At 40.0% G+C, this 15,539-nt stretch overlaps 1 protein-coding gene across 3 annotated transcripts in view; it reads right to left on the reverse strand.

Annotated features, from left to right (window-relative positions):
* The window catches only part of SLC3A1 (solute carrier family 3 member 1), a 48,162-nt gene that overhangs the window by 21,625 nt on the left and 10,998 nt on the right, over positions 1 to 15,539 (reverse strand). The window contains exons 3-7 of one of the 3 annotated variants that reach the window (XM_007190087.3): positions 15,272 to 15,348; positions 9,983 to 10,444; positions 6,759 to 6,938; positions 6,466 to 6,620; positions 3,742 to 3,867 (exon numbers count right to left, since the gene is read on the reverse strand). In XM_007190087.3, coding sequence (XP_007190149.1) covers positions 3,742 to 3,867; positions 6,466 to 6,620; positions 6,759 to 6,938; positions 9,983 to 10,412 — 891 coding nt within the window. In that variant the 5' untranslated portion in view covers positions 10,413 to 10,444; positions 15,272 to 15,348. Of the gene's footprint in view, positions 1 to 3,741; positions 3,868 to 6,465; positions 6,621 to 6,758; positions 6,939 to 9,982; positions 10,497 to 10,594; positions 10,613 to 15,271; positions 15,349 to 15,539 lie in introns of those variants that run through there. The other 2 variants (XM_007190088.3, XM_028168492.2) reach the window with 2 other exon arrangements.

The raw sequence follows: 15,539 nt of genomic DNA on the forward strand, positions 1-15,539 counted from the left end.
CAGGTGTGGAGTTGTGGCTAAGAATGTGGGCTCCAGAATCTCAGTGCTTGGGTTTGAATCCTGTCCCCTCACTCCCAAGGTGGGTGATGTCACCTCTCTAAGCCTCAGTTTCCTTCTCGGTAGAATGGTCATAAAATCTCTTAAGTTAGGCTTCTTCTGAAGATTAAATGAGATGATCCAGGTAAAGCACTTGGCACTAAGTAAGTGCCTAATAAGAGTGGTGGGGGGGCCAAAGAGGAGGTGTGAGTGTGCAAATGATCTTCAGTGATGGAGAAGAGGAGAGTCCACACTCCATCAGAGAAGTTTAAAACTAACCCCTAGTTAGCTGGCTGACCATGTCTACCTCCCCTCTCCCAACTGAGACAGGCTGCCTTGACAAGGTGCCTACTTCTCGAGATCTCAAAGCAATTCATCTAAATTCTGGAAAACATATATAGTAAAAATAGTCTTAGAACTAAGGAGTCTATAGGAATATATTTAACAAAAGAAGTGCAGGACTCATACACTGAAAACATTGTTGAAAGAAATTAAAGGAGACCTTAAGTAAGTGGAAAGACATCCTGTGTCCGTGGATCAGAAGACTTAATATTGTTAAGACGGCAATACTCCCCCAAACTGATCCATAGATTTAATACAATCCCAGCAGGCTTCTTTGCAGAAATTGACAAACAAATAATAAAATTCATAGGGAAATGCAAAGAACCCAGAATAGCCAAACAGCCTTAAAAAAAAACAAAGTTGTAGGATTCACACTTCCCAATTTCAAAACTTACTATACAGCTATAGTAATCCAGACAGTACTGGCATAAGGACAGACATATAGATCAATGGAACAGAACTGACAGTCTAGAAATAAACTCCGACATTTATGATCAATTGATTTTCAAAAGGGTTCTAAGATAGTTCAATGATGAAAGAATAATCTTTTGTAAACACATGCTGCCGGGATAACTGGATAGCTACGTGCAAAAAATGAAGTTAGACTCCCTCTCACCATATACAAAAATGAACGAAAAATGGACCAGAGACCTAAGTGTAAAAGCTAAAACTACAAAACTCTTATAAAGAAAACATGAGGGACTTCCCTGGTGGCGCAGTGGTTAAGAATCCGCCTGCAAAAATGCAGGGGACACGGGTTTGAGCCCTGATCCGGGAAGATCCCACATGCCGCGGAGCAACTAAGCCCGTGCGCCACAACTACTGGGCCTGCGTGCCACAACTACTGAAGCTCTCGCGCCTAGAGCCCCTGCTCTGCAACAAGAGAAGCCACCACAATGAGAAGCCCGCACACCACAACGAAGAATAGCCCCTGCTCACTGCAACTAGAGAGAGCCCGTGCACAGCAATGAAGACCCAATGCAGCCATAAATAAATAAATTAAAAAAAAAAGAAAAGAAAACATGAGTTAAATCTTCATGACCTTGGGTTAGGCAATGGTTCTTAAATGTGACACTAAAAGCATAAGCAAGAAAAGAAAAAAACAGATAAGTTGGACATCATAACAGTTAAAAACCCTTGTGCTTCAAAGGGCACCACAGAGAAAGTAAAAAGACAACCTACAGAAAGGAAGAAAATTAACTGCAAATCACATATCCAGAATACATAAAGAACTCTTACAACTCGACAAAAAAGACAAATAACACAATTTTAAATGGACAAAGGATGTGAATAGACATTTCTCCAAAGAAAATATACAAACAAACTATAATCACATGAAAAGATGCTCAACATCATTAGCCATCAGGGAAATGCAAATCCAAACCACAGTGAAATACCACTTCGCACCTCCTAGGATGACTCTAATCAAAGATACAGACAATAACAAGCGTTGGTGAGGATGCAGAGAAATTGGAAACTTCATGTGTTGCTAGTAAAAATGTAAAATGGTCCAGCTGCTTTGGAAAACAGTTTCTCAAATAGTTAAATACAAATTATAAATATAGATACAGATCATAGACATTTAGATAGATACTGTATGATTCCATTTATATGAAATGTCCAGAACCGGCATATCCATAGAGGCAGAAAGTAGCTTAGTGGTTGCCAGGGCCCAGGGGGAGAAAATGAGGGGACCATGGGAGTGACTTTGAGTGGGTATGGGGTTTCTTTTGGAGGTGATGAAAATGTTCTGAAATCAGTAGTGATACTTGCATTACTCTGTGAATATACTAAAACCACTGACTTATATACTTGAAAGGTGTGAATTTTATGGTATGTGAATTATACGTCAATAAAGCTGTTATTTAAAATCAAAACAAGAACAGACTAAGGGGTGCAGGTGTTGTTAGTGACTCCAACTTGGCAGCCTGCATCCTCTCGATTTGGCTGACGTGGTGACCTGTAGCAAGGGACCCACAGCCCCCTGTCCTCTTCTGTTTGGGTCTCCTCCTCACCTACCTCAGAGCACTACCCCACTAACCTAAATTCTTGCCCATCAGAGCCGAAGCAGCAGCAATAATGGAAACAACAATATGACTAAAGTTTATTGTGAATTATGTGCCACGTGCTGCTGGAACTGCCACCACACAGGGGTGAGCCCCATCAGCTCTCACCTGGGGTGCTGAGGGAGCTCTCCCGTGCACGGACGACAGAGGACCGTCTCTAATTCAGCACGCGTCCCTTACAGCAGTATCCACTGCCCCACGGCATCAGCTCCCACCCTCGTTTTTGCACCCCAGCTCCCTTACTCTCTCCCTCATTTCCCTGCAGTGCATTGGTGGGGTTGCCAGATAAAGTACAGGACAACCAGTTAAGTTTTCATTTCAGATAAACAGTGAATAATTTTTTAGTAGAAGAATGTCTCAAATATTGCACTTCTCTGTTTAACTGAAATTAAAATTTAACTGAGTGTCCTGTAATTTTACTTGCTGTATCTGGCAGCCCTGCACACCGGCCCCCAGGTCGTTTCTAAAACATGTGGAGCTCAGTCTCCCCCAGAGAATTTTGCATTTGCTCTTCTCTCTGCCTGAAATTCTCTTCCCCCAGATGTTCACATGACTCCCTTTCAAATGTCAGGTTTTTGTGCAAATGGGACCTCAACATAGTGGTGTCTCTGAGCCAACTTCTCCCTGGCACTCCGAGGGTCTTTACCCTAAGCCGTCATCACCACCTGACATGTTATATATTTAGTTGTTAATTGTCTGCCTTCCCCTCAGGATACTGGGAATTCCTTGAGGGCAGGGCTTTGATGCCCTGCTGCATTCCCATTGCTTAGAACAGGACCTGGCACCGAGCAGACAATAAGTTGATATTTACTGAGTGAATACAGAAGTGTTTTGCATGGGTTATCTCATCTAATGTTCCTAAAAGTTCTCTGAGACAAAGACTGCAATCAATCGTGTTTCATGGATGAGGGATCCAAGACACAGAAAAGCCAAATAACTCACCCAGAAGCCCCCTGCAGCCAGTGGTGGGCTGGGTCCGGACACAGGAGCTGGACCCCCGAGCCCCCGTTCTGGCCTCACCTCACCGCACCAGCTCATTGTCACAGGCAGGGGAGCGTCTCAGAGCTAAGGCAACAGGTGTTTCTGCCTCCCTCCCACTTCAATTATTTGGGTTAGAGGAAGGAAGGAGCCACTGACATATCTAAGAGTCTGTATTTGCTTCAGACACCTTAATCCCAGAACTGAATTGCACTGCTTGATTTTGCCCGCATAATTACTGTTTTTTAACACGAAGTATATCAAATAACCATTTAAGCACCCATGTAACAGAGAAGTTTGTGTGGGTGTCTATACTCACTTTTATTTCTTCTTGAACATCAGGATTACGGAAATTTAAATCAGGTTGCTCTTTCATAAACTGATGGAAATAGCACTGGTTTCGTACTTCATCAAAGTGCCAACTGGAGTTTCCATATACACTTAACTAGTAAACAGAAAATAGCAAATCAGTTGCTTAGCATGGTTCCTATGATGGTATCGCCCACAAAGGAATGATCATTGCCATCCTGGCCCCTTGAGGACTGAGTGCACAAATCCTCAGATTTTTTTTCTAGCGAGAGCACTAGGTAAATTAATTCCCAAAAATGCCATCCCCTGGCCTAATGCCCCACAAGTGTGGTTGTGATGTGTGTGTACAGTAGAAGCTGTTCCTAACAACCACAACATGAAACCAGTGCTCTCAAAGGCAGGACAAAGGCCAACTTAAGGAGCAGAGATTTCTAATATATTTTCTTGAATCTTCTGTCCAGGCTCTGGAATCCTGTTTGTGAAGAAAAGCAAATGGTGGCCAATTTGGGAGAAAGACATATTGTATTGGTCTTGGAGCTTGAATCCAGATAGAGCAAGTGTTTAAACTGTATCCTCAGAAAAGTATTAGAATCATTCAAATTAAAACTCTACTAGTCCTCGGGAATAAAAGAAATCTAGCAACTTCAAGTGTTGGTTCCCAGCCGCGTTTGACATGGGTGCTGCTTTCCTCCTTCTAGAAATGCTCATGTCCGTGGCACTTGCAGAAGGAGGAACCTGTGTGAGGGTTCCTCAGGGCTCTGTCTTGAGCCATTTGTTCATTTCACACTAAAGAGAACATCTGGACAGCATTTACAAACTGAGGGATTTTGCATAATATTTTCTTTTTAGTTGGAAGACCTAGTCACACTGGGTCCACATTTCCATGGCAACAACTGGCCCAAGCTAAGTAGTAGCTGATGCCTTTTGAGGAAACATACTCTCGCCAGCTCACCTCATGGCCCACCTGGATACAAACCAGGATAAGATTTTTACAGTATATATCAGTATACAGAAAGATCAGTATACAAAATACAAAAAAAAAAAAACCTCCACAAATCTATTTCAAAGGGACAAGCAATCCAACAAAAAACTGGGGAAAGAAACCGTTAAACAGGTGTTCCACAGACGTGGAAGCTCAAGTGAATAAATGGATGAAAAGGTGTTCAACATCATTAGTAATTAGGCAACTACTACATTAATAACTAGTAATTAGATAAATAATCATTAGCAATTAGAGAAATATAAAATTAAGACCTCAATGTAATTAGATAATAATCATTAGCAATTAGAGAAATGTAAAATTAAGACCAATTTATGTTCACTCGGTAAAAATTAGACTAGATCCACTCCTTAGCCCTTTCATTTATTAGTTGTGAACCAGGGCAATATGCTTAACATTTCTCTGCCTTGGTCTGTTCATCTGCAAAACAGGAATTAAAGCCTAACTCATAAGATTGTAGGGTGAATTAAATAAATTAATGAATATAAAACACTTAGCACAGAGCCTGGCACACAGTAAGCATCTAGCAAATGTTTGCTAATGTCATCACCACTTTAAAAGGTGGTGGATCAGGGAAAAGAAAAATTAGGGAGGTGAAAGTGCCAGGACTTGCTAAAGGCCTGTTCACCAGGCTGCACATTAGTGCCATTCATGGAACCTGGGATACGGGAGGTTGGAGGAGAAGATCACACAGTCAGCTTTGACACGTGTCCTTTGAGTGCCCTTGGGTCATCTAAAAGTTGATGCCCAGGAGTCAGCCTCTTTAAATGTTTATGGAGGTCAAGAAGGAGGCCCTGGAGTGGGGACAGATGATCCAGAGGAAAAGGCTCCGCAGAAAGCAGGAGAGAAGGTGAACTAGAGTGGGCAGAGGGACTGTCCTGGGACAAGAGTAGAGTTGCCAGATAAAACATAAGACATCCAATTAAATCTGAATTTCAGATAAACAACAAATACTTTTTTAGTGTAAGTATGTCCCATGCAATATTTTACACTAAAAAATTATGCACTGTTTATCTAAAGCTCAGATTTCATTGGGCTTCCTGGATTTTCATTTGTAAGTCTGGTAATCCCAGACAGGAGAGACACGGTCTCTGCTGCAAAAGAGGTGACTAGGAAGAGGGTGGGAATGGGGGCAGGTGTGATGGCTTCTGTTCTTTCTTTAAAGTAGAGTTTGCTGCCGAGAGTGATAAGATGGGGAGAAGGCAAGAGGCGGGAGGGTATGTTGATCAGTTGGATTTAGTAAAATTCCCCCAAAAGAGTGGATGGATCAGTTCAGGTGGGGACAGTGAATGTGTCCAGAGGCTTAGATACCGAGGTTCAGGTAAAGAGAAAATGGATGGTTGGGTTTATTTATGGCTAGTGTTTTGTTCGACAGCGGAGTCAAAAAGCCAGAAAGGCAAAGGGGTCTGAAGAGTAGCAAGACAATTACTGAACAAATAGGACATGGAGTCTAAGCTGGACAGAGTGGGAAGTAAAGGAAGGAGACGTTAATAGAGAGCATAGGTTTTAATTTGCTGAAATACATCAGCTCTACAATAAAATGAAAAATCCAAATCCAAAATCAAATGATTAGGAGGCTTGGGACTTTATTTCTATTTCTTTGGGAAACTTGTTCCCCTTCCCATAAACTATACCCATCATTTTTTTTTTTTAAACAGGGCTTTGTAAATAACCAGTTTAATCACTAAAGAGCTGCCCATTTTCCCTCTGTAAATCAAGCACGTTGGTACTTACCCAGTTGTTGGGCGGTATGGTTTTGCCATTTTCACGGGTACAGTCATGCCAGATATAATAATCAGTATATTTCCCTGTCCGGTTCCGACTCCATTGAAACCAAGCATGTTTATCACTGGTGTGGTTTGGTATGAAATCGATGATTAATTTTAAACCTAATGAATGAAAACATTTCAAATGTTAGGACAAGATTATATTAGAATAATATAACAGTGAAGGAAAAAATGCTTTAAGTTAAGCATTTGGAGAAATGCTTTTCTTAACCCATCCCACCCCTCTTCCATTCAATTTACCTTTATCATGTATGGCTGCAACCAGATTCTCAAAATTTTTCATTGTTCCGAAAATGGGATCGATTTCTCGGAAATCTTCAATACCATGTCGGAAATCTTTAAGGGATGATTTATAAAATGAAGTAATCCAAACAGTTTTTATATTTAAAGTTGTGATGTAATCTAGCTTATCTTGAATACCTGAAGGAAAAAGTCAAAGCCATGAAAAATAAATAAATAAAGTTTGGGGGTTTTTTTAGTTGAAGGATTAAAAATAAAAGGAATAGGTCTAAGATGGAAATATTTATATTGAGACAGAAATATTTGGAATTTTGCTGAATATGAGTGAAATTCAAATAGCAAGGTCTAGTTCTACAAACAACAGCAAATTAATCTTCTAGCAATAACCTTTGACCTTTAACATCGATGCATAACATATAAAAAAATCTGTCTGTGGCTTGTTCATATTTTATACTTAAAACCAAGACTACACTATTGTTAATATATTCTACACATGGTTTTTGAGCACCTAATCCAGGCCAGATGCTGGGCTAAGTGCTAAGGTACGAAGAAGAATAATACATGGCCCCTGATGGTCAAGTGGTCTGTGCTGCACTGTCCAGTGTGTAGCCACTTGCCATGTGGCTATCAGGCACTTGCAGTGTGACTAGTCTGAATTGAGATATGCTATAAATGTAAGACACACGCTGGACTTGGAAGACCCAGTATGAAGAGAAAGAATGTAAAATAGCTCATTTATATTTTTATATTGATTATATGTTGAAATGATACAGTGGATATGTTGGAGTATACAAAGTATATTATTAAAATTAATTTCACTCATTTCTTTTTTACTTTTTTAATGTGGCTTCTAAAAAACTGACAATTACCTATGTGAGCCACATTCTATTTCCTTTGGATATCGCTGAAGTCAAGAATTTATACAGAAGAGAATTCTAGACTTGGCTGAGAAGAGATATGGGAATGAAACTGTACTTGGGACCTCGTAGGATAATTAGCAAATAGTGGGGTGGGGGGGGTGCTTCTAGTTCAGAGTCCTAAGTGCAGAGCCAGAGTTGAGATTAGTATTCAGTCTCCAGTAACTTTCTGTGGGACCCTATGTGGCTTCCTACAATCAGCCTGTCCGAGGTCACGGAGACCAAAGCACAAAGTCCCCTGACTCCTGGCCTTGGGGCTCTTCCCCTGTAACAGGCTGCTTATCTTTGTCCTCATTGTACCTCAGTCCCCCTACGTGCGTGCGTAGCTGTGAGAACACACAGAGTGTCAAAAGGCAACAAAAGAATTTTAAGGCAGATTTAAGTCAGAATTTTGATTTATATCAAAAACCAGCACAAAGGGGCTTCCCTGGTGGCGCAGTGGTTGAGAACCTGCCTGCTAATGCAGGAGACGCAGGTTCGGGCCCTGGCCTGGGAAGATCCCACGTGCCGCGGAGCGGCTGGGCCCGTGAGCCACAGTTGCTGAGCCTGCGCGTCTGGAGCCTGTGCTCCGCAGCGGGAGAGGCCGCGATGGTGAGAGGCCTGCGCAGCGCGATGAAGAGTGGCCCCCACTTGCCACAACCAGAGAAAGCCCTCGCACAGAAACGAAGACCCAACACAGCCAAAAATAAATAAATAAATTAATTAATAAAAAAAAAAAAAAAAAAAAAAAAAAAAAAACCAGCACAAAGGAACAGGATGATAAAAAACAAAGAGGCTGAACAGAGACAAAGTAAACAAGGGATCTCCCAGGCCCACATTCCAGGGAACAGAAGGCAGTAAACTGAACTGAAACCTGGAACGTTTTCTTAAAGTAATAACAACAAAACCCCCTCAACCTCAAGGAAAAATACCTACTAATTATAGGAAGCAGCCAGTCCTTCAAGGAAAAGTTACCGGAAATGGCAAATGTGAGAGGTGATTAGAAGTTGCCCTTTGCAGGAGAATGTAGAAGGAGATTACAGAGGGAGGGCCAGGAAGTGGGGAGTGTATTTTTGGGTTTAGGGTTTGGGGCTCTATTCCATCAAAACATCACTTTGCAAAGCATTTCCTTTGTAAGAAGCAGGTGCTAGGACCATGCCGGGGGCTGGGGGTTGGAAGGAAACTCACCCAGATATGTTACAAGGCAGTATCAGAGGTGGTGCTCCGTCCAAAGCACCACAAGAGCTCTGGGGAGGGGAGCACACCCGCTGATCAGGAGGTTAAATACAGATTAATGAAGGAAGTGGGTTTGAACTGCATCTTGAAGGACAGAAAATATTTCAATTAGCTAAGATGCAGGATGATTTTAAAAAGAGAAAAATTATATGAGTGTGAAAAAGAGAAACCTTTTATTAGTTATCAGGAAAGTTGGAGATTTCAAGAGTGCATTTATAACATTTTAAAGTTTGATTAAGCTCATTTCCACTTCCCATACTCTATTAAATCATTCTGTTTTGTCTTCTTCAAGCCAAATATCATTATCAAAAATTATCTTATTCGTTTATTTGTTCCTTATTGTTGCCCTTAACTAGGGTGACCATATCAGCCAATCTGCCTGGGACAGTTCCTGTGTATGGCTTGTGTCCTTGTTTATGCAATAAATAATGACATTCCACACATAACACACTAGGAAATTATTAGCATAACTTTAATTTTTTTTTACTTTTTTTATTAATATGGATATTGTTTTTAAATAATCCTTAATTCAAGTAATGACCAACCCACTCTATACCTTTTCATCTTTCCTTCATTTCTCAGAATTCAAGCTTTAGAGACTCAGCCTACACATTTTAAAGACATCACTTAATCTTTTTCTAAAATATTATTTATGCTTTGTTCACTAATCAGAAACTCTCCACCAGATTGCCAAACCAGCCACTGTGCACACTGGAAAAGGAATTCTAAACAGTCACTCTGAGATAACCAACTCTAAAGTGCACAGAAGCAGGACACATTTCAGGAGGAAACTTGCCCTCGTAAGAAGTTAGAATGGATGACCAACTACGCAAAGGTTCCTAGCAGGCAATAAACTAAACAGCTCTTTGGGAGCTCAAAGGGCTCCAGCAAGTAACCTTTCATCATATGGGAAGAACCGTTGGGTTCTGCTGTGGGGCTTTTTAAACATCATAAATAAGGAGAAACGTGGCATGACCAGTCATACTGGATGGAATGTGCTTACCGCACAACCCAGGCATAATGCGCTTCAAGAACTGAAAGAGGCCCCTACAACCTCATCTCGGACACGCCCCCGACTCTCAAGGTACGCACCTTTTAGATCTCCGTTCCCATCCTTGTCGCTGTCTTTGAAAGACCTCGGGTAGATCCGGTACATGGGCCCCGCCTGCCACCAGTCCAGGCACTTCGGAGAGACGGCAATGATGGCTATGGTGGCCGCAATGAGCACGAGCACAGAAGCCACGGTGAGCCAGAAGAGGACCTCCCGGGGCACCCGGTAGCGGGCCTGGCGCGAGAAGCGGAACAGCACCTCCTTGGGCATCCCCGCGTAGGGCCGGACATCCTTCCACTCGGGCCCCGCAGGGCCAAAGATGTCCACGGCGTTGTGCTGTGGGCCGTCCTCTGGGCTGCCTGGCTCCGGGTCCGTCTCCAGGATGTCTTCATTTTGTACAAACCCGTTGTTTGTCTGGCCTCCCTTCATACTCATTCCAACGGAATCTCTCTTGCCTTTATCCTCAGCCATGTTTCACAATCTTATCCGTGCGGAGTGCCTTCCTGCAGTAACAAAAGTGGGAAGGGAACTCGCTGAAATGCTTGGTCGTGTTAATGAGCTTTGAGTGGTTTATAAATGAACTTGGCTGGACTTTGTCCAGCCAAGGAAGAAAGGGTAAAGGTAAAGGGAGTTTTAAAAAATTCTCTTTACACCTGTGAGGCTGACGTAGCTATAGTCACTGCACTGAGGGGTTCAGATCTGGACTGGGACATGGGCATAGAGGAGGGGAAATGGGAAGAGGACACAGGGTTCCATTGCAATTTAAGGTGTTACTTGATTGAGTACACAGATGTTCAAAGCAGCATTATTCACAACAGTCAAAAGGTGGAAACAAGCCAAGTGTCTATCCATGGATGAATGGACAAACAAAATGTGCCACATGCCTTAAAAAGGAATGAAATTCTGACCACATGCTACACCATGGATGAACCTTGAAGACGTTATGCTAAGTGAAGGAAGCCAGACACAAAAGGATAGATATTGTCTGAGTCCACGTATATGAAGCACTTAGACAAATTCATAGAGACAGAGAGCAGAACTGTGGTTACCAGGAGTTGGAAGGAGGGGGGTCATGGGGAGTTCTTGTTTAATGAATATAAAGTTTCCATTTCGGCTGATGAAAAGTTCTGGAGGTGGCTGCACACCAATGTAAATGTACTTAATGCCACTGAATTGTACACTTACAGATTCTTAAAGTGGTAAATTTTATATTATGTATATTTTACCACAATAAAAAAATAGCTTACATTTCTTTTTTCTTTTTAGCTAGCTCTGAGAAAAAGAAACAAACACCAAATTTTGCAAGGGGAAACAGGCTTTTCTTTATTTTTTGTTTTGAAGGTCTCTTCTCCTCCTATAAATGCAAGAGGAAGAGGATTTGGAGGCAGGGAACAACAAAACCTTTGCTACTAAAGCTATTTTATTTTATCTCAATTCAAGCCAACCTGATAAATACCTATTTGTATGCTCAGTTTGACCCCAGGTGCCTTCAGTCGTTTTTCCTATTTTCAGAAGAGGAAATGGCTGTCCATTCTTGGAAGCACTTTTCAAAGTGAGAGTGGCAGAATGGGGAATTCCATGTCTAGCAAGTTCAAGTGCTTTATTACAGGTAAACAGTTCTTAATGCAAGCATTAAGAGTTGTTGAATCATTGACAAGAATAAAATACAAATTTGCAACCCTGAGGAAACTGCATTAAAGTTAGGTGTGCTTTCCTAGAAGATTATAAAACCTTAAAAGAATGCAATGATTCATGGCTTCCATTTAATCAGTGGCACATATAATAAACAGCTCTATGACTCATTTGATCGAATAAGAATTTTTTTTCTTTTAAATGAGGAAAGTTATATGAATTCCTAATATTATTGTTATTTTGTAGAGTTACTTAGAAGCAGTAATTGGTACAGAGGAATGAGCTATTTGATTTTCACTAAGTTATTTTTAAAAATGAGTAAATCCCAATATCTAGCTCGTTGAATGCATCCAATAACTGGCATCTCTCATCATTATTAATTAGGCATGTTGTATATTTTTTTTAATTAAAGGAATTTAACTTTTATGTCTTCAAATTGCTTCATCACTCAAACACATAATGTAATTTTCACAACAGGCGCTAATTGAAATGCAGTTACTATTTGGGGATAAAAAACAATATGCAAAAATACCCCTAGTTTTACAATAATTTTAAATTATAAAAATAACTTAATTATAAGTACTTAAGTTCTAAGTATTCAGTCATACAAATGCAAAGAAAACTCTACATCATAACAATACAATTTCATGACAGAAATGTCCCATTTTGACCTCTCCACATTTTATTTAAAATAACAATAACAGGGGCTTCCCTGATGGCACAGTGGTTAAGAATCCACCTGCCAATGCAGGAGACATGTGTTCGAGCCCTGGTCCGGGAAGATCCCACATGCCGTGGAGCAACTAAGCCCGTGAGCCACAACTACTGAGCCTGCGCTCTAGAGCCCACGAGCCACAACTACTAAGCCCATGTGCCACAACTACTGAAGCCCGCTCCCCTAGAGCCCGTGCTCTGCAACAAGAGAAGCCACCGCAATGAGGAGCCCGTGCACCGCAACGAAGAGCACCCCCTGCTCACCACAACTAGAGAAAGCCCGTGCATAGCAATGAAGACCCAACGTAACCAAAAATAAATAAATAAATAAATTTATAAATAAAATAAAATAACAATAACAACAATAATACTTCGAACTTCTAGAATATGCAAACTAGAATCTTTTAAAAAACAATCTGGGGGGCTTCCCTGGTGGCGCAGTGGTTGGGAATCTGCCTGCTAATGCAGGGGACACGGGTTCGAGCCCTGGTCTGGGAAGATCCCACATGCCACGGAGCAGCTGGGCCCGTGAGCCACAATTGCTGAGCCTGCGCGTCTGGAGCCTGTGCCCCGCGACGGGAGGGGCCGCGATAGAGAAAGGCCCGCGCACCGCGATGAAGAGCGGTCCCCGCACCGCGATGAAGAGTGGCCCCCGCTTGCCGCAACTGGAGAAAGCCCTCGCACGAACCGAAGACCCAACACAGCCAAAAATAAATAAATAAATAAATAAATAAATAAGAAAATCCTTTAAAAAAAAAAAAAAAAAAAAAAAAAAACAATCTGGAATAATTATCCGGTCTCTGGTGGGAGGATTATTTAAACAATAAAAGCAATTACAAAAGGAGATTGAATTGACTGAATAAAATTTTTGAATTTTTTATATCACAAAGCATACTAATTGAAGAGCTTATGACAAACTGGGAAATGCATTGGTAATAAATATGCCAAAGAACTTATGTTTTTAACATTAAAGATATGTATATATTGTTAGACATATTTTTACATGTATGAAATTTCATAATATCAATTTTAAAATGTCAGTAGGAAACTTGAAAAAAAGAATGTAAACATATTTAACACAAATCAACTCACTAACATTACAGAAATAAATAAGCATTTTCAATCACATTGGCAAAGAATTTCTAAAAGATAATAGTACTGACAAGGATCCAGTGTAAATTGACATAATAATTCTGGAAAGTAATCTGGCAATGTGTATCATGAGTTTTAACATTTTCAGAGGCTAAAAATAAATAAATGGGGCTAGCTCTACTGGATTTTAAAATAAAAACTCCAGAAAAATGAAGAGTTGTTACTGAAGAAGGATAAGTCAAAAGATCAATTGAACAGATTGGAGTCATCAAAAATGGACCCCTACTCCCTATACAGAAGTGAATTTAGAATATGAAAAGTGAGGAAGTCAGTGAGGAAAAGAAAGATTATTTAGTAAGTGATGTTGGACAATTGGATAAGGAGAGGAAGTATAATATGATCAGAATCATGTGGGAAAAAATAGCACACACATTTGTGCATGCATGTTGAATTTCAGCTAGTGGTTGCCTGGAGGCTGAGAATAAGAGAATGAGGATGAGAATCCTTGGACTTAACGCTTTTCTTGTACTTACACTTGGATTTATACTTTACCCTGAGTTTTTTGTCCTTAGCATATATGACTTTCATAATAAAAAGAGGGGAGAAAATGTTCATATCCTTTAACTCAGCAATTCCACTTCTAAAACTCTATCTTAAGGAAATAATTCAGGACAGGGACAAAAGTTTATGAATAATAGGCTTATTAATTACAGTGTTATTTATTACAACAAATATTGGAAACAACCAAAATGTTCAATGACACAAGACTAGCTAAATAAATTATTGTACATCCATGTTATAGAATATTAGTCATTGAGCATATTTTCAAAGATTTTTAATGACATGGAAGAAATCCCACATTGTTGCATTGAGTGGGGAAAATGCAGGATATAAAGTAGTTGTCCTAATTATGTAAAAAAAAATTTTTTCATGTAGATTTGTAAAGTCCTATTAGAAAAAGTGTTTACAGTGTTTATCTCTGGGTTCTAAGATCATGGGTGATACCCATTTTGTTCTTTAAACTTTTTCCGATTTTTCTAATTTTTCTGTAATGAATATGTATTACTCTTCCATTAGAAAAAAAGTAAGTTAGGAAACCCTGAGTTTGGAGTCTACCTAGAACTTCCAGTCAGGTGCTAGAGTTCAGGTTAAGGTGACTCCTCCTAACATCAGCCATCCAAAATTCATAAACATCCCATACTCAAGATTTAAACTAAAGAGAGAGAAAAAAAAAAGCAAACTTCAGAAAGCAGAAAGAAAATGTGGATTCAATGAACAAGTATGGAAACACTGGAGAGAAGAGGAAGTTGGCGGCAATTTGGAAAAGATAGCCACAAAGTTAAGAATTCCCAGCAAGTACAAAGTATCAGTATTACTTACTTTCAAGGTGACTTAGAAGGAAATATTGATTGTAGAAAGCCAAAAACACTGACTGTTAAAACTTCTAAACATGAATAAGGAACAAGAACACTAAGGAAGCTTTAAGAGCTAACTCTGATAATCAAAACAAAGAATCAGAGATAATGAAGATAATCTCTCTCAGTAAATTCAAATCCCAGGTGAGTTACACAATCACAATAATAAAGCAAAGAAGAATGAACTATCTAGAAAACGGATAACAGAACAATGGAGGATATCACAGGACCCAGAAACATCCTGCAATTAAACAGAAACAAACATATAGAAAGCAGTAATCAATGAAAAAAATGTATTTTTATATTATATATATGTATTTTAAAATATATATGTACTAAGATTCATTAAATGAATTTTAAAGCCATTCACTCATAACGACTTCCACTCAGCAGCAAACCCACCAAAATAACTTACAGTATATAACTTGTCAGATTAGTAAACATTTAAAATAGAAAGATTTTCCATATTGCATTTACCTGTTTATAGCCTCTGTGATCTAAGGGTAGGATCTGCTGCATAGTCATCTTTAAGTTCCCAGCATCCAGTTCGGTGCCTGGTAGATTATTAAATGAATAAAAGTAGTTACTTAAAGATAGATAGATCTAACCCTATGCTGAAGAAAAAGGGGGGGATGAAAAAAGGGGGGAGGAGGGGGAGGAGAAGGAAGAGGTGGAGGGGGGAGGGGGTAAAAGAGAAAAGTGGAAAGTACATTCTGCACAAAAATGTAGATTTTTATCACTTAGC

This window comes from Balaenoptera acutorostrata, chromosome 12 (genome assembly GCF_949987535.1).
Source record: "Balaenoptera acutorostrata chromosome 12, mBalAcu1.1, whole genome shotgun sequence".
Classification (NCBI taxonomy): domain Eukaryota; kingdom Metazoa; phylum Chordata; class Mammalia; order Artiodactyla; family Balaenopteridae; genus Balaenoptera; species Balaenoptera acutorostrata.